The 24,984-nt window shown below is 39.2% G+C and overlaps 1 protein-coding gene across 3 annotated transcripts in view; it reads right to left on the reverse strand.

Moving 5' to 3' along the window:
- The window catches only part of HSPBAP1 (HSPB1 associated protein 1), an 82,158-nt gene that overhangs the window by 25,698 nt on the left and 31,476 nt on the right, over positions 1-24,984 (reverse strand). For all 3 annotated transcript variants that reach the window (XM_083349871.1, XM_083349870.1, XM_083349872.1), the window contains exons 3-5: positions 20,846-21,036; positions 14,456-14,592; positions 780-951 (exon numbers count right to left, since the gene is read on the reverse strand). In XM_083349871.1, coding sequence (XP_083205997.1) covers positions 780-951; positions 14,456-14,592; positions 20,846-21,036 — 500 coding nt within the window. The remainder of the gene's footprint in view (positions 1-779; positions 952-14,455; positions 14,593-20,845; positions 21,037-24,984) is intronic.

A 24,984-nucleotide genomic window follows, 5' to 3' on the forward strand; every position in this document is an offset into this window, starting at 1 on the left:
TGCCTCCAGAAATCGTGGGCGCTACATCACTGGAGATTTTTAAGAGACTAGATAGTCACTTGTCTGAGATGGTATAGGGCAGACGTGTCAAACTCGCGATGTCACGTGACGTCGCGCAACGTATCAGAGCTTTTTCTCCATTGCTGGCAATGGGGTGAGTGCGGTTTCCTGATGAACCGTCCGGCCCACAGGCCGGCAGTTTGACACCCCTGGTATAGGTTCTCCTGCTTGAGCGGCAGCTGGACTAGAAGACCTCCAAGGTCCCTTCCAGCTCTATTCTATTCTAAACACTATCAGAGGTAGGCAACCTTGGCTCTTTTATGATTTGTGGACTTCAACTCCCAGAATTCCTGAGCCAGCCATGCTGAGGGAAAAGGTTTCCATGCTTAGCCATGCTGGCTCAGAAATTCTGGGAGTTGAAGTCCACAAATCATAAAAGAGCTAAGGTTGCCTACCCCTGCACTATACCAAACTGAGTCTCAATGTATAACAATGTAACAAATAAAAAGGTAAAAGGTAAAGGTTCCCCCGCACATGCGTGCTAGTCGTTTCCGACTCTAGGGGCCGGTGCTCATCTCCGTTTCAAAGCCGAAGAGCCAGCGCTTGTCCGAGGACAAATAAATAAATTAAATCAAATAAATAAATAAATAAATAAATAAATAAATAAATAAATAAATAAAATCAGATTAAATCAGATGTTGGGGCTCAAACCCATTCACATTCAGTTCATTTGTTCAATTTCATATTTAGTGAAACAGAAGCAAGAGTAGAGCAAATACCTGGCCAGGATCAAGTGTAACCACATGGGCTCGGGCATTTTTGAACAGAGGATGTTGCCTCAGATTTGGATTAAGCACACTGACTTTGCTGAATACGCTAGATTCTTCATAGGGAATTCTGGTAGGATAAAGTAGCCTGGAGTCTTCTGGTTGGTACAGATGCCACCTTTTCCTGGAAAAAGATAATGGAAACCCACATCTTGAAGTTGTGTGTGGTACAAGTGCAAATAGACAAGATTTTGCCTAAGTTCACACATCATGATAAGTCATAGATCGCATATCTATTAACCCTCCCAGGCAAACCAGACAGGAAAGACAATTAGATGAGCTAATTGTACTTTATTGTAAGGCTAAATTAACAGAATCTTGCAAGTATGAAAGTATGAACTTCCCACCCTCACTTTTAACTGTTTGATCTATTAGGGCAGATCCTTCCAATTTTTTTTCCTCTGACTGTTAAGCTTTTGGGGGCTCCTCCCTCTTTGGTCTGATTGTTTCCTAGGCAGCACCTCTTTCCCCAAGGTCATCCACACATTCTATTACAATATCCATGCTTTATGGCAAAAATCACAATAGATGTGCTACACCAAACCAAGCACACTTGACACTTAAAGGTAAAGGTAAAGGTTCCCCCGCACATGCGTGCTAGTTGTTTCCCACTCTAGGGGCTGGTGCTCATCTCCGTTTCAAAGCTGAAGAGCCAGCGCTTGTCCGAGGACATCTCCGTGGTCATGTGGCCGGCATGACTAGATGCCAAAGGCGCACGGAAAGCTGTTACCTTCCCACCGTAGTGGTGCCTATTTTTCTACTTGCATTTTTACGTGCTTTCGAACTGCTAGGTTGGCAGAAGCTGGGACAAGTAACAGGCACTCACTCTGTTACGCGGCACTCAGGATTCGACCCGCCAAACTGCCGACCTTCTGATCGACAAGCTCAGCGTCCTAACCCACTGAACCACTGCGTCCCTACTTGACACTTAGCATGCAGCAAATTGCCTTTTTGGTTAAGATTTAAACCAGATCCAGAAAAAGTGCATATAGCATAAATACTATACATCCATATTTTTTTTCTAACCTGTCCACTCTAGATATGTTGGCTAGCCACCCCATAGCATGACAAATGATCATGATGACTTAAACCCAACAATTCTGGAGGACTCTAAATTGGGGAATTCTTCAGTAAACAGTTATGGCAGATTGTAGAAATTGAATTGTTTTGGTTCAGATTATAAATTTGGACTAGATGTGTTTGAAAGATATTGCAAAGAAAAACAATGCAATGAATTTCAGTCAGTTGTTATTTTTATTTTTGATAAATCCGAATACTAGTCCTCAAACTGGTAACATTCTCTGCATATTTCTACCTATTCTGCAATTTATGCCACAGAAATAGGTCTTATTGTTTATATATTAGCTCAAATACCTTTAACAGATTACAATTTTTTTTGTAACCTTTTTGCATTTCCTGTAATTTGGAATGGGACAAAAGATCTATCCATTTTTTCCTGAGGGTTGTGCTGCAGGAAACAGCCAACATATTTCAGCTAAAAGAGACAAGATGCCACAAACTGTACTTGTCAGGGAGGTATTTCCTGTAAATGACTAATATGCCCAGCCCTATTCCTCAGATTGTTAGAGTTTAATGGGCTATTTGAAAAGAATAGAAGCTTTGCTTTTATTCTGATGGACAAAAGCACATGTTCTTTCTCTTTGGGCAAGAAGAAATCGGCATGCTGAGGTAGTAGGATCCTATAGGCTGGAGGGTCCACGTTTTTGCATTTACTTTGCTCTACCTTTGCAACCCTTAGTTAAGAACTTCAGGTTGCAAAACTGTAAAAAGGTTCTGTCTGACAGACCTTATCACTTATCAGAACTAGGTTCAAGAGACCTGTAAGGACCTACCTCAACTAAGCCACCCAAGAAAGCAGAACTCTTGAAACAAGCATTGTCTCAAAAGAAACTTTTATTAGGGGCTAGTGACAGTAGGGAATCAAGGCAAGATCTGAGAGAAAAATCCGCAAAGCAATATATTAAAAGCAACATTCAATACCCCTCTCCCCATGGTCCCAGTGTTCATTTGAATCCCAGCCAATCCACAGGTGGCAACGTGTTTCAACAACCAGTCTTTTCGGTGGGCTCAAGGTCTTTCTCGCTTTCAATTTCTTCTGGCTCAAAGCGCAAACCTTCTCTTAGATAAGGAAGAGACATTCCATCCCCTGGGGGAAGGGCATCTTAGCAGATAGTGCAAAGCATTCCCAAAAGCTCCCCACTCCCAACAGAATGGCAGGACACAAAGAAAGGCTGCAGAAAATAGCAAAAGCATATATGCATAAAATACATTTTCTTTGGGGACCTGACACAAATGTCTAACCTTGTAATGATCAACTTCCTACATCCCTATCCATGCTTAGCTGAAGACAACTTCCTTTAAATCTAGTGAGGCTTCAACTGAGGTAAACCTACTCAAGTAAAACATCCAACTGTTTTTGGAGACCTTGAGGTACTGGTTACAATCCTATTTTCAAGCTGAAGTGCTATAGCAGAAAGGGATTATATGGACAAGGAAGTTTGAGTGATGTAGTCCTTCTCTGTGTTTCCAGTACAAAAAGATCTTGTTTTGATATGTCTATGCATAGAATAGTTTAGATTTCTCAAAACAAGCCTTTGTATCCCTCCAGTTGCTCCCCATGATTTACTGTTCTGTTACATAGCCTAGTTTAAAACTGTTCACTTTCTTTTAATTCCAAGGCCAATTATTTGCAGATAACCTAGCACCGTTTCACACAAGAATTCAGTAACTACTGCTCAAGAAACAGAAACCAGGGCTTTTTTTCTCATAGAATGCTCAGAATGGCATTCCGGCACCTTTTTTTTTGCAAAAAAAAGAAAAAAGAAGCTCCCTCTATTGGCTTTCCTAAGCCTATTGCAGGGCTAGGCAATCTTGGCTCTTTTTTGACTCGTGGACTTCAACTCCCAGAAATCCTGAGCCAGCCATGCTGAGGGGAAAAGGAGAGGTTTCCAAGCTGAGCCATGCTGGCTCAGGAATTCTGGGAGTTTAAGTCCATGAGTCATAAAAGAGCCAAGGTTGCTTACCCCTGCACTAGAGGAGGACATTAAAATTATTTACAGGGCTACTTCTTTAGGAACTAAACTTTTAGAATCTAAAGCAGCTAATTCAAAAAAGCCAACAGGAAAGAACCTCAGATTTTTCATCTGCTTCTGTCTTTTGGAAGGTAGGTAACAAAATAATCTATTTCCTATGTTAAAATCTCTGCAATGATGATTTCATAAAGGTAACAGGAAAGAAATGAGAAACATTTTTCTCAATGTAATATGTCTAATTTAGCTGATGCTAGAAAAAAATAGTATCTTTTGTACTATTCTGTACTATTGAAAACTATTTTGAATTTAACCATCTATTACAACTAAACCACTTTAAAGTAAACAATTCTTAAGAATGAAATATTCTTAATTTGGACTTTACTTTTACTGTTTGGACTGTTGTGTGTTTTGAAAAATAGATCATTTAGAATCTAGTTATGTTGCACTTCAGTCTTTAAATAATTAACCTAGTATATACATAACAATATATGATGTTTTCCATGGTGAGCTTAACATCAATAACAACATTTATTAAAAAGGCTAAAATAATTTCTGGTAGTATTATCTGTACATTAAAATTTTGTTTAGTCACAGTCTTTCACTTTTCACATTCTGGAAAAGCAGTGGTCATGTATTCTAGCAAAAGATCTTACATATGTGCATAAGCGTAATCAGTAGCATATGCCTTTTTAAAAATATCAAACATGCAAAGAAACAAAAATAAGTCCAAAATATCTGTATTACATCCAGAAATGCCAACTTTGAAACCAATATTTCTCATCCATAACTATGGCACCCTAAGGATACCTGCATACATGCAAATGCTTCTCTGGGATCAGTAACGCAGCAGGGATTGCTTTTTCTTTCCAGTAACATATATCTAAAACCAGTTTATTGCATTTGGTAATTGCACTAAAAAAAATCTCATTGTCAACCAATATAATTCATTTAATTTGAAATCAAGTGAAAAATTGATTTAATTTTTTTTATTAAAATAAATTAATGGTAATTCTTTTATAAGAAGTTGCCTCAAACAAAATATGTTTGACATGCCTGCTCTAGATAGTTAAATGCTCTAAAATAAATTCTATTGAAAAGTTTTAACATACAATTTTTCCCTTAAAAATCCCCCCTCCCCCTCCCTTCTCCCTCCCCCCCTTCCTCTCCCCCCTCCCCCCCTCCCCCCCCCCCGACTTCCCAGAGCTAAATACAAGGTATATATAAAAAAAACAATCATAAACAACCATATACTAACAACCATAAACTCTAAAATCTATCACTCTCTAGCTTATATAGGATAAAACAAACCTTAGTAATATTAAATATATATAAAAAATACTAAGATAGAAAAAGAAAAAAAAGAAAGAAGACTTATTCAAATACTACATGAAACTTCTTAACCCTATACTTATTCTGGATAAACTCAATCCATTTTCTCCCTTCCATAATATAGCGTTCTTGCAAGTAATCTTTCAAATAGGCCGAAATCTTCGCCATTTCAACCAGGTCGGAAACCTTTAAAGTCCACTCTTCTATGGTCGGCAGTTCCTCTTTCTTCCAGTACTGACCTATCAAAAGTCTTGCTGCCGTAATTAAATTCAACATCAACTTAGTGTCCACAACTGTAGCATCTGTAATTATTCCCAACAAAAAAAAAGTTGCGGACAAAACTTTAACCTCCGTTTAAAAAATCTTCTGTATGTTCCACCAGACTTTTATCCAAAAAGCCTTAACCTTTTTACAAGTCCACCATATATGAAAATATATTGCGTCTTCATCACCGCACCTCCAACATTTAGGCTAATAATTCAGATACAAACTTAGCTTTTTAAGATCTAAATGCCATCTATAAAACATTTTGTAAAAATTCTCTCTTAGATTTCAAGCTTGTGTAAATTTTACATTCCTCACCCAAATCTTTTCCCACCTCCCACTGCTTGGCTGTAAGTACGTTGTGAAAGTTCCATAGACTTCTGCTGATCTTGTTCTTTTATCTTTTTTGATCGTTTTAAAGCAGCACGCGTCACCCTCTGTTCTCTAGGATCATCCAAAGAAATTGTAACTTGATCTCCTCCAGCACCATTCTCCTCTGTCTGTCCATCTTCAGCCTCTTGATGTTCTCCTTCTCCAGATCCCTTTGCAGCTTCCAGAAGTGTTAATGGGGTTGCTTTTAAAACATTATTGTAAAAATCACGCACTTGCATCACAGTAACCAGACGGTACCTTTTACCTTCATGCATCACCATCAACCCAGCTGGGATCTCCCATCTGAACCTTATATCTCGTTGCTTGAGCTCTTGCACAAGAAATGTAAAATCCTTCCTTCTCCTTAAAATCTTTGGAGGAATTTCTTTTAGAACCAGAACTTCTTGATCAGCAATCACAACTTTAGTATCATAGGCAGCTTGTATAACTTCATCTCTAATTTCCCTTTTTGCAAAATAAACCACCACATCTCTAGGCAACTTTCTCTGTCTAGCAATCCATGAGTTCACACGAAACACTTTATCCATGCCTCCTTTTATTTCAGATGCTGGCTGATTCAATACCAGAAACCAGCCTCAGAAACCAGCTGCTTTAGATCTTCCTTAATATTCTCCTTTAAACCTCTGATTCTAATGGCAAACTGCATCTGGAAATATTGAGCAAGACTCAATTCTCTATCCATTTTGTCTCTTAAATCTTCATTCTCCAATACTTTTGCTTCTAATATGGCATTCTTTTGAGTCAAATCTTCCACTTTTTCATCCAAATCTTCCACACATTCAGCCACTTTATACACTGAAGACAAAATCTCTACCTTCATCACACTGAACTTCTGTTCCATCCTCTCCTCCATTCTCTCCTCCAACTTCTCCAATTTCTCCTCCATCTGTGCAAATTTATCACCCATTGATTCCAAAATTACCTGGGTATGTTTTTCAAGAGCATCTTGTAAATCCTTCGATGTCAATACATCAGGAGGATGCAACGCCTGCAATGATGATTGTTGCACCGGAGAAGTTCCAGCACTCCGAAGAGTTTTAGGGGGAGGTTTAGCCGCCATCTTTTACTTTCAATTGTGACGCACTTTCACTTTAAGTTTAAAAAGTCCATCAAGCTCGAGAGTAAAATAAAATAATCCTCTTCACCTTTTCCTCTTGTACCGCTCTCTTTTTATTCCATAGTCCTTCCTTCAGGCAGGGGTGGTCGCAGACGCCTGGCTCTGCTCCAAGAAATCAGGAGCAGAGGCGCTGGCCAGCTGGGAGCGACCCAGGCTACGGGGGAGTTCGATCCTTCAGCCGCCCAAGCTACAAGCTCAGGCGGCCCCGGAGAACTCGACCCCTACCTGGGGCCTCACCCCCTCCTCTTCTCCCGAGGAGGGGGCTTCAAATTCGCCTGAACAGCTGATCGGCGCTGTTTCGGGCGAAAATCACTCAGCTGAGCCGCAGGCAGCCCGGGAAGGCTGTCTCCGGTGCCGCGCAGCCACCGGAAGCCGGACTCTAAAATAAATTCTAGACCAGGCCTGTACATGCAGCCTGCCAAGCACCCTTGGACAGAACACAAGACTTTTTTTAAAAAAAAGTAATAAAATCACCCCCACTGCCCTAAAAGTCACGTTGCCTAGTGTCTCCATGGCTTACCATAACCACGAGCTCCTCTAGTCACCAAATCATTGATTAGCCCACCAGCATTCATTTGCAGACCATAAAGATTTTTAATTTATCAGTTTGGGCCTTTCCCTTCTACAAGTTGCACAGACCTCTTCTAGATTTTCCTCTTGCCTTTCTGAGTTAACTCCTTGGTCTGTCATTGAGCAAGATTTGACTTTGTAGGGAAGCATATTATCATTTGATGTATATTTAACATATGTTCTACCTTTATTTAATGATTATATAATATTTGTATGCAATCCACATGGCGAGGTTTGGGGCAACTTACAATAGAAAAAAATATATTTTAAAATCATAAGATTAAAACATAAAAGCAGGGCTTTCTCATTGAACGCTCTGAATGGCGTTCCGGCACCTTTTTTTTTGCACACACACACAAAAGCTTTTGCACAAGCTATGCTACTCCCTCCCTCCCACAAGCTATGCTACTCGAAAACCAATAGGAATTGCTGCTGAGAGCACCAAAAGACTCAGCTGGCAAACGTTGCACCGGCAAGTTGTCTGCAGCGAAGGTGAGTTGGCAGGAAGTTTGCGTCCCTCCCTGCTGCCCAACTACACCATCTCAACTAGGTAAGTAAGAAGTGGGAGGGGGGTTCTGCGGAGTCCATGTGCACTCCTTCCTTGTGCTCACCCGTGTCAGCCAGGCTGGTGGCCTACCCGGTGCTGGACCTGCGCCACCGTCGCCTCGCCCTGCACGCCTAAGTGGCCACCCTGCATTGCCTGGCCTGCACCGCCTCCGCTGCCCGCCCCGTGCAGCCCCGCCGTATAGAGTGGGCCCCACTGCTCCCATTGCACCAGCCGCACCAGCTCCAGCCCCGGGGGACAGCCCGCCACCAACAACCCTCACACCCATGACCGCAGCAGCGCTGCCTCCCCGCCTCCCGCGCCTGCCAAGATTAGAGTTCCGGCACCTTTTTTTTTTTGAAAAAAAAAAGCCCTGGCAGAAACAATACATGTCCTAAATTAGAAGTATGAACAAGTGCAGGGGCATGCTATATAAGCTGAGTAACCTTCCCATGGGTTAGCTTAAGCAGGGACCTGAGCCTCTGACTGTTGCTATGTGTTAGTTATGGAATATCTTCTGACAAGGATGAAGCACTTCTGGAAGTAAAAGGGCTGTGAGAATCTATCCTATATTTATAGTGCTCTATTCAACATTGCTTTGTAAATATTTCCTCTCTATATTATTCTTTGCAATTGAAGTTACTCTTTTGATTTACTTTGCTCAATAAATCCTTTCCTCCTCATTGTGGATTCACTGCATTCAAACCTACAAGCCTTCTTCCCACATTTTAATGTGACAAAACACATGCTTTATAAATGGTTTGTGGGTATATATTCCATAATGCTGCATTTTCAACTTACAAGCAAAAGCCACATAAGCACGTAAGAGTTTTATAAATCATAACACAGAGAGCAAATTTATAAGAGAAGACACAAGGGAGGGATGTTCCCAAATATTTATTAAAGCCAAAAGGTTTTGGGGAATGGGCAGTTAAACGGCAAACAACATCCAACGCATTAAAAGTAAAGTTGAACACTTTGAAAGGAATCTCAACTTCACAGATCACTGGCAGTCTCAACTGGCAATGAACTGAGAAAGAAAACTTAAGTTATGAGTAGAAATTTCAGTTGAAAGAAAGTCTGTGCACATCAATAAAGAAAAAGGCAATTTCCAAACTATTTGAAATGTAATTTCTACTATTACTATGGAATGCTGCATTACATTTCTGGTCATCCCCTTAAAAAAATCAAAGTGGAAAATGCTCAGAAGAAGGGAAATATGAATAATGTAAAATTAAAATGTTTGCCCTAAAAATAAAATAATAAAAGGATACAAGCTTCCATGTTCCTGTTAGTGAACTGGAAATTATCCAGATTAACCAGTGTTACATATTGCCAATATCCACATCAATCTTCACAATTCTGTTGGGGGCAACAGTCCCCCCCCACAAAAAGTGGCATGATTGGGGTAAAAACTGAATGTAATTTAAAATAAATGCTTGAAATAGGATTTCTACCCAGGTGTTTAATACGTTTCTCTTTCTCAGTTTATAAATGACCATTCAGCAGCAATATTTGGATGGGCTTCTGAGCCTGAGGTTGTCTAACCCCTGAGATAAAGGGAAGTCAAAGAAAAGGAATGATCACAATGAAAAAAAAAGTTTTTGGATTGTAAAATGAGGACTCAGATTGTTTGGGGGCAATATGCAAATAATGCTTCTACACTGTAAACTGCCCAGAGAGTGCTGCAAAGTACTATGGGGTGCTTGTTGTTGTTGTTAGCTGCGAAGTCGTGTCCGACCTATTGTGACCCCATGGACAACCTTCCTCCAGGCCTTCCTGTCCTCTGCCATCTTCTGGAGTCCATTTAAGCTCACGCCTACTACTTCAGTGACTCCATCCAGCCACCTCATTCTCTGTCGTCCCCTTCTTCTCTTGCCCTCAATCTTTCCCAGCATTAGGCTCTTCTCCAGTGAGTCTTTCCTTCTCATTAGGTGGCCAAAGTATTTGAGTTTCAACTTCACGATCTGGCCTTCTAAAGAGCAGTCAGGGTTGATTTCCTCTAGCACTGACCGGTTTGATCGCCTTGCAGTCCAAGAGACTCGCAGGAGTCTTCTCCAGCACCAGAGTTCAAAGGCCTCAATTCTTTGGCGCTCGGCCTTTCTTATGGTCCAACTTTCACTGCCATACATTGCAACTGGGAAAACCATAGCCTTGACTATACACACTTTTGTTGACAGGGTGATGTCTCTGCTTTTTAGTGTGCTGTCTAGATTTGCCATGGCTTTCCTCCCCAGGACCAAGCGTCTTTTAATTTCTTGGCTACAGTCCCCATCTGCAGTGATCTTGGAGCCCAGGAAAATAAAATCTGTCACTACCTCCATTTCTTCTCCATCTATTTGCCAGGAATTGAGAGAGCAGGGATGCCATGATCTTGGTTTTCTTAATGTTAAGTTTCAAGCCAACTTTTGCACTCTCCTTCTTCACCCGCAACAAGAGGCTCTTTAGTTCTTCACTTTCTGCCATTAGAGTGGTATCATCTGCATATCTTAGGTTATTGATATTTGTCCCGGCAATCTTAATTCCAACTTTTGATTCATCTAGCCCTACCATTCTCATGATGTGCTCTGCACATAAGTTAAATAGGCAGGGCAACAGTATACCGCCTTGCCGGACTCCTTTCCCAATTTTGAACCAATCAGTGGTTCCGTGTCCAGTTCTCACTGTTGCTTCTTGACCCGCATATAGGTTTCTCAAGAGACAAATAAGATGGTCTGGTACTCCCATCTCTTTAAGAACTTGCCACAGTTTGTTGTGATCCACACAATCAAAGGCTTTAGCATAGTCAATGAAGCAGAAGTAGATGTTTTTCTGGAACTCCCTAGCTTTCTCCCTGATCCAGCGTATGTTGGCAATTTGATCTCTAGTTCCTCTGCCTTTTCGAAATCCTGCCTGTACTTCTGGTAGTTCTCGATCCACATACTGCTGGAGTCTAGCTTGTAGGATTTTAAGCATAACTTTACTAGCATGTGAAATGAGTGCAATGGTGCGATAGTTTGAACATTCTTTGGCACTACCTTTCTTTGGAATTGGAATGTAAACTGATCTTTTCCAATCCTGTGGCCACTGTTGAGTTTTCCAAATTTGCTGGCAAATTGAGTGTAGCACTTTTACTGCATCGTCTTTTAAGATTTTGAATAGCTCAGCTGGAATACTGTCACCTCCACTAGCTTTGTTGTTGCACAGCTTTTCTAAGGCCCACTTCACTTCACATTCAAGGATGTCTGTCTCGAGGTCAGTTACCACCTCACTGTGGTTATCAGGGATGTTAAGCTCGTTCTTGTATAGTTCTTCTGTGTAATTTTGCCACCTCTTCTTTTTTTTATATATTAAAGAGTTTTACAAAAAAAATTTTTACAATTCATATCCCCAAAACCCACCCACCCCAAACCACCACCCTTTCCCCCCCCCCGCTTCCCAGAGCTAAATACAGGGTTATAGATATAATAATCATATTCTAACTAAAAATTATCCATAATATAAAATTAACCAAATTCATAATGTGCTTTAACTCCCCTTTAACATAGATACATACAAAGTACTAACACTAAAATTAATAACAATATCCTCTAAAATCTACTCATAAGCTAAATGGAACTTTTTAGTCCCATATTTATTCTGAATATAATCTATCCATCTCCTCCAAACTGAAATATATCTTTCTTGTGAATGATCCTTCAAATAAGCAGAAATCTTAGACATTTCTGCAAGATTCGATACTTTAAACACCCATTCTTCTATGGTAGGCAAACTATCCTTCTTCCAGTATTGTCCCACCAGTAACCGTGCTGCTGTTATCAAATTCAACATCAAATTGGTTTCTTTAACATCACAATCTACAACAATGCCCAATAAAAACAATTGCAGAGAGAACTTTATCTTTCTCTTTAAAATCTTTTGAATGTTCCACCAAATTTTAACCCAAAAAGCTTTTATATTTCTGCAAGTCCACCACATATGAAAATAGATGGCTTCTAAACTACCACATCTCCAGCATTTAGACTGTAAGTTAGGATACATGTTAGACAACTTTTTGGGATCCAGATGCCATCTATAAAACATTTTATAAAAATTTTCTCTTAAATTTTGAGCCTGAGTAAATTTAACATTTCTAACCCAAATTACCTCCCAAGTATCCAACGGAATTGGTTCCTGGATATTTTGTGCCCACTTTATCATACAATCTTTAACTAATTCCGTTTCCGAATCCAATTCAATTAAAACATTATATATCCTCTTTATATGTGTACAATTTAAATCTCTAATTTTTTTACTAAATTTTCATCTGTAATTGTGATGCCAACCTTCTGATCCAACTTCCACCTAGCTTTCAATTGGGTATATTGAAACCAAGAGTAACTTATGTTTTCTTGTCTTAACTCATCTAATGATTAAAGTTGCCAATCATTCCCTTCCAATCTAAGTAATTCCTTATAGGAAAACATATGCAAACTCACTCCCATAGATACCACCCAATATCAGTGACCACCCAATTGTGATTATCTGTTCTTGTATAGTTCTTCTGTGTAGTTTTGCCACCTCTTCTTAATCTCTTCTGCCTCTGTTAGGTCCCTGCCATTTTGGTCTTTTATCATGCCCATTTTTGCATTAAACGTTCCCTTCATCTCTCCATTTTCTTGAAAAGATCTCTGGTCCTCCCTATTCTATTGTTTTCTTCTATTTCTTTGCACTGTTCATTTAAGAAGGCATTCTTATCTCTTCTAGCTATTCTCTGGAATTCTGCATTCAATTGGGCGTATCTTTCTTTTTCTCCCTTGCCTTTTGCTTCCCTCCTTTCCTCAGCTATTTGCAAAGCTTCCTCAGAAAGCCATTTTGCTTTCTTGCATTTCTTTTTCTTTTTCTTTGGGATAGTTTTAGTTGCTACCTCTTGTACAATGTTGTGAACCTCTGTCCATAGTTCTTCAGGCACTCTGTCTATCAGATCTAATTCCTTAAATCTATTTGTCACCTCTACTGTATATTCAACAGGGATATGATATGATTTATTTCATAACTGAGTGGCCTAGTGCTTTCCCCTACTTTCTTCAGTTTAAGCCTAAAACTTGCAACAAGAAGCTCATGGTGTGAGCCACAGTTAGCTCCTGGTCTTGTTTTTACTGACTGTATAGAGCTTCTCCATCTTTGGCTGCAGAGTACACAGTCAATCTGATTTCTGTGTTGACCGTCTGGTGATGTCCATGTGTAGAGCCGTCTCTTGGGTTGTTGGAAAAGAGTGTTTGCTATGACCATTGTATTCTCTTGACAAAATTCTATCAGCCTGTGCCCTGCTTCATTTTGTACTCCAAGGCCAAACTTGCCTGTTATTCCGTTTATCTTTTGGCTTCCTACTTTAACATTCCAATCCCCCATGATGATAAGGACATCATTTTTTGGTGTTAGTTCTATAAGGTGCTGTAGGGCTTCATAGAACCGGTCAATTTCATCCTCTTCAGCACTGGTGGTTGGGACATAGACTTGGATTACTTTGATACCGAATGGTTTGTCTTGGATTCAAACTGAGATCATTCTGTCATTTTGGGGATTGTATCCCAATATTGCTTTTCCTACTTTTATTGACTATGAAGGCTACTCCATTTCTTCTGAGGGATTCTTGCCCACAGTAGTATACCTGATGGTCATCTGAATTCACCCATTCCTGTCCATTTTAATTCGCTGATTCCTAAGATGTCAATGTTCAGTCTTGTCATCTCTTGTTTGAACACGTCCAGCTTTCCTTGATTCATGGATCTTACATTCCAGGTTCCTATGGAGAAAAAAATCTTTACAGCATCGGACTTTCCTTTCACCACCAGATACATCCACAGCTGAGCGTCCTTTCGGTTTTGGCCCAGTCGCTTCATTCTTTCTGGCGCTACTAGTACTAGCCCTCTGCTCTTCCCCAGTAGCATACTGGATGCCTTCCGACCTGAGGGGCTCATCTTCCAGCGTCATATCGTTTTGCCTTTTGGTACTGTCCATAGGGTTTTCATGGCAAAGATACTGGAGTGGGTTGCCATTTCCTTCTCCAGTGGATCGTGTTTTGTCAGAACTCTCTGCGATGACCTGTCCGTCTTGGGTGGCCCTGCACGGCATAGCTCATAGCTTCATTGATTTACACAAGCCCCTTCGCCACGACAAGGCAGTAATCCATGAAAGGGTATGGGGTGCTATGTAAGCCTAAATGCTAATTAACACTGATATCAATTTTCTCATTTAAAAATGTTTATCTTTCTTAATAATGAACCTAGGCAGTTTGCACCATGAAAAAGCTCTGAAAATTAGAGTAGTTTTAAAATAAAAACATTCAGGAATCCCTCTATCAGGGTGGTAAATAGGGCAATTGTTCATTCCTTCTTACCTGCCTTGCACCTGCAACACCAAGTTGCAGCCATAGGAATCGAAATGACAGGGTGTGTTTGCTCCAGTAGAACCAATCCACAGAGTGCTTTCCTTTCCATTTCTTCCAGGAAATCCAAAATCAGACCATCTAATGTCCTGTTGCAAAGGTAATACAATAAAGCCCTGATTTTACAAAATTGCATTTAGCAGAATTCAGCTACAACACACACATTTTTGCTTGGACGTCACCCAATGGATTTCCTAAAGCAATCCAGAAAATGGATATAATTAACATCATTTGTGGTACTTGTGTTGTAACATTACAATGCATGTTTGACTGTTCTAATGTCGTTGTTCTTAGGCACTTGGGAATAGGGAGATGTCAAAATGTGCAAGAATGATAGATGTGGTGGCACAATGTAAGTCTCATCCCTTTGCATATATCTGATGTCAACATCCATATAAAAGGAGTGGGGTTTGGATCATGATGTCACATAAGCCATTTTCTAGTTTTGATCTCTCTCTCCTTAGGTATTGATGATTGTGGGTGGCTGAGGATACCTATGGCCATGATTCATTCAGAAACATTCTTAGAAGATGGACTAAGAACACCCCCCCCCCAAAATAGTACATAGCAAGTGAAAGGAAAATCAACCTGGGTGCTTATAGTCCACTGTAATTATTTTACTTGGATAACCTTGAAGGAAAGGTTCTACCAATGCTTTTTCAAATTATCTCCTCTTTCACTCTGTAACATATCAGTATACATCAATTGCTAAATGTACAGCAAATCTAAGAAGTATTGTTCTACAATGCTGTTTGTCTGGGGGTAATTAATACTGTCATATGCCCAGAATCTCCTGAAATTAACTTTGAAAAATGAAAGGAAACCAATAAGCAAAAGGTCATCCCAATTCGCTAAGGGTATCAACACCAATTTCTTCAACCATGAGGACATCATTAATGTCATCTACCGTATTCTTGGTTAGCTCTCTAGTTGTGATTAATTATTAGCTGTATAGAAATCAACAGCATCTTGGTAACTTTTCTCTTGATTTCTTTTTGGAATATTGTCAAGTATGATGGCTTGGTACATGGCATAAACATGAGGAAAGACACAGAAATACAAAGAAGGTAAACCAAGCCACCTGATGACCCTAGAGAGAGAAAACAGATAACACAAAACCAGGCTGTTCCCTTTCCTTTGGTGTGAAGGGAGGCAATGTATGGGTGCAATAAATGGCATTATTGAGGGTACATAGTGTTCATATCTGTAATCAGGTCAGTTAGAATCCCATTAGTAGAGAGGAATGTAGAAGGGCTGGGATAGTCATGGTAAGGTCAGCAGAACTCGCAGAATGTCAGCTTCAGGAGATACTAAGCCAGGAATCAACCAAAGCTCATACAATATAGACATTACCTGAATAGCTGGAACAGTCAGATGATGTTGATGATGATGATGATGTAATACCTCCCAGCCCCCACACCCAGTGAGAGCAAAGAGTACAGCAAAGATGTTCTATGAGACTCCTTGCCAAACAAATGAGTAATTACCTTGATTAAAGGCAGCTGGCTACAGCCTGATTTAAGAGGCAGCCCTGACCTATGGTCCCTCATTGGACTCAACTATCTGATTTCTGGCTCTTGAGATTGGGTGGATTTGGCTCATGAAATTCTGACCTCTAGACTGACTGACAATTATGACCAGGCTCTCAAAATTCTGGACTGGATTTGACTATTCTTCTGTGCATTCCTGTTAAAAGGAAAATCACCCAGGTAAGCTTCTTTCGGAGGCCCTGTTTTGTTATGAATCCCGTTGTCTGCTATTCTTTCTTCAACCTTGAGTAAATTGCTAATTTTCATAGCACCTGTGTTTGAGAGATAGAGTGAGTGTATGATTGAAATGAGAAGCATGATATATTCTTTTGTGCAGGACCCAATGATATACATTTATATTGTTGGATCAGAATATTTCTATTCAATGCTGCCAATGGAAAAAGAAATGTGCATATAGTTTCCTATACATGGCACTCCTTCCTGTAATTTTCCATACAATAATAACTCTGTGATGTAGGTTGTCCTGATAGGAAGCAATTGATCCAAAGGTGCTCAATAAAGTTCATGGCTATGGTTTATTTGAACCCAGACGTCCCTACTCATAGTTCTGCATCTTAACAACTAGACCACATTGGCTCTTTCAATTACACCACATGTGTTGCATACCACACAAGCAATTATGCAGCAAATATAACATTGGTATATTTGGTATATTTTGCTTTTTGCAGTTTCTACAGCATTTTGATTTGTTCAAGACAATTACTTCTCTTCCAAAAAAAGAATACATTGAAAGTGGAAGAAGGGAGAAGTGAAGATTGTTCTTTCATGAAATGATAATACTTGTGGCATTTGGTTTTCTGTCTAGAAAACAAAATGGCTTCTGAAAACTAGACCTCTTTCTTCAGAGAATGGCCCAGAATCCAGAAATACTTTTTCTTCCACAACTTGTCCTTTTAATATTGCTTCACATTCAATACTATATAAATTTTATGGTATTGGCACAAGTGCTTCTCCAGCATGAAGCACTACATCCATATATGCATGGCATATGACATATAAAACCCCACTATTTTGCCTAAATCCTTTCTCTTAGCTTTCTTCCTCCAGCTTCAGGGATAAACCTTTGCAACATTCAATATATCCCGATTTTCTATAAAGCAGTTTTAACTCCTTGTAAGATTATATCTACTTTTCTGACACTCTACACTAGAGAATCACGCAGGTAAATACTAAGCTGTCCACTAATGAGGTAACAGCAAGGTATTACTTGATCTACAAGAAAGAAATACAAAAGTCTAATGCAAACATTTGTCAGAAGCTTCAAGAAACCTCAAAGGAAAAATTGCTCTTCCAGCTTTCCATGGCCATAAAATGTTAAATCCAATACAAGTATTTCAGTGATAAAGTTAACGGTAATAACCATCTCTACACTTTAATCTCACACCTAACTGGTTTCTGCATTCTGTTGAAACTTGAGGACAAAGAGAGGGAACATAATCAATATTAGATTAAAAAAGAGCCCCCCTTTAAAAAAAAGTATACAGCTTCAATAAATATCTGACAGATTATGGGCAAAATAGTTTTTATCCCATGAATTGAAAAGGAATTGGTAAGTACTGAAATTCTGGCCCAATGGGTTGCATTCTCTTTTCTTAAAGAAAAAAAGATCCACAGCTGAAACAAATGGAGTTTGTAAGCATCTCAACCATAACAGATGGCACATTACTTCTGAATTATATTTATTTTGCTTACTACTTGCAACAGAGCTAATATACCCATATGTCACTTTAAGAGCTCTCATTTCTGTTTAAGCTCTACACATTTATCTTGCCTTTGATTTATTGGTCAGAAGTTTGTAATGTGATATCAAGTTAACAACAAAAACAACAACAAAAATTCTGGATGACATGAGATATTGTTTGCCCGTTAAAATAATAGAATCATTACCTTAAGCTACATAACTGTAAATGATAAACAGTGCAATCTAAGTTTCAAACAACTTCTAAATGGCTCAATTAATCATGATGAACAAAAAGTTAAATTGGCCTTCTTGTACCCTTCAAGTCACCTTAGAAAAATACATAAATGAAAAACTAGATGCAAAGCAGCAGATCACTATGAACATTTAGAAAAGACAAGTTACCAATGGAAGGAAATTTCTCAGCTAGTAAAACATTAATAATGCTCAGTATCTTAAAACAGATTTTTTTTTAAAAAAAAGCCTCTTAATGCTGTGACCAAAACAGATTACAATGTACAGGCATTTTTAAAGCACCTCTTTGCTACATGAAAGAAAAATGTCTCACTCGTTGCTATTCTATCTGTTACTCTCTTGGTTGTTGTCTTTGTTCAGTCATTCAGTTGCTTTGACTCTTCATGGCATTATCTTGCCAATGCTAACTATCAATAGTTGTTTTCTGACTGTTTGAGAACTCATATTTGTATCATTAGTTATCTAGTTTCTTTATCTTCCATTGCCTTCTTTTTGGTGGCCTTTGAATTTCCAAAGCAACAGTCTCTCTCCAGTGACTCATTCTTTCTCATCCTAAGTCCAAAATAAATTTCAGTTTCATTATTAGTGCTTCCAGTGAGAAGTCTATGTTTACTTCATCTAGTTTTCTTGTAGTCCAAGGAATTCTCAATCAGTTTTCTCCAGTCATCCGACTCAATGGCTCATATTTCTTAATCTTTTTTTATGGTTTCACTTTCACAATCCTATAAGTGGGAAAACCACAGCATTGTTTGCTCTCAGTGTGACATCTCTCCTCTTTTATTATTTTGTCTAGATCTGTCAAAGTCTTCTCCCAAGCAGCAGATTTTCTCTTTATTTCATGGTTGTAGTCAACATTCCTGTGCATTTTTGAGCTTAGAAGATAATGTCTGTTATTACCTCAACTTCTTTTCTGCATATTTGCATTGGGTTGGTATAGTCCATTAACTCTGTTATTTTTTAAAAAAATGAGTAGCGTTGGAGGCTCATCTTCCAAAACCATGTTGACATGAAACTGTTAGTTATTGTCCATTTGATTTCCTTGGTGAAATACTGAAGTGGATTACCATTCTCTAATAAATTATATTTATACTGTCCCCTCTTCTACTACTCATCTCATGTGGCTTTGGGGGAATGTACACTCCTGATGCTATGTATCATTGGCATGCATAAATTCCTTCTCCAGTAACAGATAATGAGGTCTCCCTTTCTCTCTCTCTTCCTCTGGTTGAGTATCTGTTGAGCAAAGTCCAATATTCCAGTTCTTTAAATATATTTATTGAAAGCCTTTCTCTCACCTCTCTATAAAGCTATAATGATTCTTACCATTTACCTCAGGGACAGAAAACATATAATCCAACAACTGCTCTTGGATTACAGATCGCATTACAGCTCCCCACATTCTACAGACTATGGCCCAAAAAGAATGTGAAGGTTATGTATTGTGTTTTTAATCACACCAGTATTTTCACTGAACATATAGTGCTCAACATATGTAGTTTTTTTATTCATATGTTTAATTGAATAGCTAAATTGCTTTGCATTGAATGTATCAGAATTCTTTCTAACAGCCCAATAAGATAAGCCAGGGTTGTTATCCTACAGCTTGGGAGAGGAAGAATCAAGTATGAAAGCACAGTTATACTATAAGGGTAACTAGCATATGTTTGTGAGATTTAAATATATAGTGATTAATTCATAGTCAGTATGGAAGAGCTGGTCAAAATCTGATGAAGGACATTCACTGAGTGACCTTGATTTAATTATTGCCTTTCTGCCTAATAATCTTCACAGGGATGTTTTGACACTGCATTCAGTTGTAGAAGAGACCCACTATATCTAACTGAGCTGAACTCAAAAGAAAGGAATGATTATTACTGATTAGGGAAGACAACCTCTAATAGGAATATATAAAGGAAGTGAGTCTTTCTGGCATGAGAACACAGGTTGGATATGATAGTCCTCTTCAAGCATCCTTGAAGGGCTTTCTGCAGAAGATGACAGAAGGTAGACACTACACATCCTCTTCACGACCTGTTTTCCTTGTTACCTTCTGGGAGGAGGCTCCATGGTATCCAGAGCAGAACATCCAGATTCAGTCAGTTTTGTTCCATATAGTATTAACCTTGTGAACTTTAAAGCTTCCTCCTTCCATTATGTATTCAAGATGGACAGTAATTAATATTTATATGTTACTTATATGTAATGGTGTAGGTCTATACATATGTTGTATATAGTATGTTTAAATGTGTGTTATGTATGTGTACACTTTGAGAGCAAGCAACTAAATGTCATTTTTAATGTGTGCCCTTGTACCCACAGTAAAAAATGACAATTAAGGTCGGTCTGTTTGTCTGTCTGTCTATCTATCATTAGATTGAATTACAGAAGGATACCATCTGAAATTTCAGAAATGTGGATACTAGAAGGAATTCTTGATGGTAAGAATAGTTTGACAATAAAATACATTCTTCAGAAAGATGGGGCCTCTTCCAGATGAAGACATCCAAGCCACAAGTAGATAGCCATTTACTGGGGAAGCTTTGTCTTCAGATTTTATATTCAAGCAGAAAACTGGACTTAGCCTATATGAATTTTGTTAGCTTTGTGATGCTATGATAATAGAACTGGTAAAGCTCCTATGCACTGTACTGCTTGAATCTTTGGGAAGAAAACTAGCAATCAAACTAACTATTAATTTAAATAAATTAAATATTTAAAAATACATTTTAAAAATACATATTTTAAAAAAACCCTCCACAGCACACTAATTTTTCAGTACACCAGAAAAAAGTTCTATAATAATCAGGATTTCCTGAATCACCCCATCATTTTGATGAGATAAATGGAAGGCAAATGTACCTGAAAATGTTCTGGCTTGTCTTCAAATAGCCTAGCAATGTACTTATAGTCAGCATACATCCAGCATTTACACAAATCATAACTACTGAATGGTCCAGAAGGACAAGGTTGCTGTCTTCCACTCCAGGCCAGAAAATCATCAAGTGTAGCCTCTGCATACGCACACTCCGTTTCGAAGAGAGGAGCTGTAGCTGTATCAGAAGAGACAACATTACATGCACATTAAACACAACACCAATAATAAGACAGATATGAAGCAAAGCACTTTAGCAGAGAAAGCAATAACTTTCTCTCTTAGCCTGAGACTACTGGTTAAATGCAATATAAAACCACAAATGAAATTACAGCAGTTTATATAGATGTTTCAGCCGAAGAGGCAGCACATATGACAACGCTCATGCGTAACTCTTTTTACTGCTGGGAGCCTTTCTTCTGCCTAGGTCTGTAGAAGAGGTTTTGCGTTTGCCTTTAAAATATAGCTAGCTCTTTCCCTTTTGGAGTTTCTGAATTTTTCATAATGTTGCCACTGAATCTCATCAGGGCTTCATGTGGACCCTACTGTTATATAAATGGAATCTAGATGAACAAATAACCAAAAACCTGCTGCTTGTTTTATGTACTTCATAAATAGTTGCTGAAAATGCAGAGTGCCAGTATGAAAAGAGAATTGTTTTCTTAAATCCAACAACTGGTTACCCAGTGGTGGGATTCAGCCAGTTCACACCAGTTCAGCAGAACCTGTAGCTAATTTTTTGTTGCCCAGGCCCAGAATGGACTTCTGGAAGTGGCATCCACACAGAGAACCGGTTGTTCACATATTCGAATCCCACCACTCTGGTTACCCCATCTGTAGCTGTGAGAACAGCAATCCAATCTTCCAATAACTGCACAACTGTTTCAGGATCCAAACAAATTTGGGCTTAGATTTTGGTGCATGGTCAATGAATGTGCCCAAGCCCACCATCATTTAAGTCAGGGGTCTCCAAACCTGGCAACTTTAAAACTTCTGGAGTTCAACTCCCAGAACTGGTTGGCTAGGGAATTCTGGGAATTGAAGTCTGCAAGTCTTAAAAGTTGCCAAGTTTGGGGACCCCTGATTCAAGTGAGTACTAATGTATAGAGTGGTGGCACTGCAAAAACTCAGTGCTTTTTCAATTCTCTTAAAACCCTTAGTCAAGATCAAAAGAATTGCTTAGGCATCTTCAGTGAGAACTTTCTTGTTTTAGTCTTGTTCTCAGCTGCTCTCGAAATTCTCTTCATTTGTGAAGATGCTGATTTCCTAGTTGTGAGGCTCTTTGGATATGGGCCTCTGTTGAAAACCCTGAAATGTTTCCTTTCTAGCTAAGAAGCTTAGGTTTTAGTCCATAGTTACACAAGGTTGCTGCCTTCTACTAAGTCAATCTCTGATCCATCTTGGCTGGTGTTGTTGGCATGGATTAACAGCAGTCATCCAGGATTACAAGCCAGAACTTTTTGAGCCTTGCTTGTCTATCAGAGGGACTGATTTATGGTTTTATTTCTTGCATTTATATAATGCCAGAATTAGATATCTTTTGCACTCAGATGGCCTGTTCTATTTTTCTGAGAAAGGGAAATGAAATAAAAAGCTAGAGAATCAGCAGGACCATCGTAATTTAACCTCATATGAATGAATTAATGCATCTGTTTTGTTTAATCCCTTTTATATCCCGCCCTTCTCCGAAGACTCAGGGCGGCTTACAATCTAAAGCACAAATCAATGTGCTTAGCAATGTTTTATGCAATATCATTTCTTAAACCAAGGGTGTAGAGTTCACTTTGGAATACAAACAGCAAGTTCCTCAAATATTCCCTAGAAACATTTCTTTTTCTTGTATTCATCGGCAAAAACTGTATTGTTCAGCTCAAAATGGGGACCTTTAGTGTGTCCAGATTTTAACAGATGTTGATTGAATCTGTATGCTGTCAAACCAGTCAGGATCTGAGCATTTGGGGATTTAATACACACTGAAAATAAAAAGCCAGATATTCTTCTATCTTTTCTCGTAGATAGGATTCATAAGAGAAGAAAATGTTGTATAAATATAGTCTGAGAGTCAGCCTATGATGTTCCAAATAAACATTTTAAATGCCTTTTTCCTAGACTGTTTAGATCAGGGGTGTCACTCAATTTCATTGAGGGCCTCATCAGCATTGCAGTTGCCCTCAGGGGGCTGGGTGGGTGTGGCCTGGGTGGGCGTGGCCTACTGGGTGGGCATGGATAGAGTGGGTGTGGCCTACTGGGTGGGCGTGGCCAGCTCTACATCGTTCGCATCAAGGGTCCCTATGGGGGCCTGGGCAAGAGTGGGACAGATCTGAGGGTCTCTGGCAGAAGGAGGGTCTCTGGTCCAGGGCCAAGGCAGTGGGGGCCGTTCCCTCACTGTTTCCAGGATGGCCTCGTGGGCCACATGAAACCACTTCGTGGGCCGGATCCGGCCCCCGGGCCTTGTGTTTGACATGTCTGGTTTAGATGAAAATTCAGTAGGTTATTGACACAACTAAACGAGTAATCATTTCCTCATAAATGCATTAAGTACCATTACATTTTTGTTATTTTACCCCACAAAACAGATTTCATTGTTCATTTGGGAAAGAGCTTTACTCTTAATATATTTTAAAAGAAAAGTAAGGCTATATAGATTAGATGATACTACAGTACATTTAATTCTCTGGGACACTGAGTCATTAACCAACTCTTTATTTGATAATGCAGGGGTTTTCAATCTTTTCTTTACAACGGACCCCCTTTAAATAGCTTTTGTGACTATGGCCACAGACCCCCAGGACTTAACTCAAGATTTAAATCATAACTTTTCTTCAAGCCTTCAAGACGGATGGATTTCCTAGATCAGCCAAAATATATTCCATCAGGGCATGAAAAGCATATTTGAATCCACTAGCATTTCCCTTTTTTGTAAACAAAAATCTGTACAAAACTAGATGTGCTTTTGGTCTCTTCCAGCAAGATTCCCTTTCTTTGAAGTTTAAATGTCAAAACAGATTTTAAAAGCTGGCAAGACATTTTTCAACATTACTGAATATAACAAAGGTAAGTATTACCATCTGTTTGCTATTTTTCAAACTTCCTTTTTTTACAATTGCTCTCAACCTATTGGCATTCTTTTATCTTGTATGATTACCTTTAATTCATACCATGAAAAAGGCAGATAATACTGTAGTATCAAGGTGACAAGGACCTTTCTATACAAAATATCATCAATGGCAACAGCAATTTCAATGGTGGGGCATGAAGCTCTTTCAAAAATATTATTCAGAGAGCCAGTATATATGTCTCTTCTTGAAATAATAAAGAATACTGAAAGCCGCTGAACACTGCCAATTGATGGAGAAGGAGGTGAGCCATTTCAGTCAATTCCCTTTACTTCCTATTGCCCTCGATGCAATTGGCTATATTGTTTTGGGTCTCCCCAACCCTTCAGTTTACTTTAAGGAAATACAATGAATGAGTTATCTGGAAAAATGGGCAAGAATAGTTTCCCCACTTCATAAAGTGGGAATGTCCCAGGATTAAAAATATATTTATATGGACAATATTCTGAATTTCTAATGTCTTATTAGAAAGGTCAAGAAAAAAAGAAAATAGGTGGCTTGACTGTTATTGATTTCCCACCAATCTCAAAAAACTAAGCAGGATCAGACCTGATTAGGATTTGGAGGGGAAAACCATTGAGAAAACTACTAAGAAAACTAAAAAAACCCTCCTAGCATTAGAGCCTAGTCTGGAAAGTAAGCAAGTAAGTAAATGGCTCAGAAGAAAGCAATGGATAATCAGTCCAGTGGTTTTTTTGGGGGTGTGTGTGTGGTTTAATCCCATTTATATCCCGCCCTTCTCCGAAGACTCAGGGCGGCTTACAATCTAAGCACAAATCAATGTGCTTAGCAATAGCCTTCATTCTAAGTATATGCCTGCTTATTAGGGCTTTCGCCCCCCCCAAGCGGCATTATTACAAAGTCAGCTTAATTGCCCCCAACAATCTGGCTCCTCATTTTACCTACCTCGGAAGGATGGAAGGCTGAGTCAACCTTGAGCCTGGTGGGATGCGAACCTGCACTAATTGCAGGCAGCTGGTGTTACTTAAGGAGGCATTAGCCCACTGCTC

Source organism: Vipera ursinii, assembly GCF_947247035.1.
Source record: "Vipera ursinii genome assembly, chromosome: 1".
Classification (NCBI taxonomy): Eukaryota; Metazoa; Chordata; class Lepidosauria; order Squamata; family Viperidae; genus Vipera; species Vipera ursinii.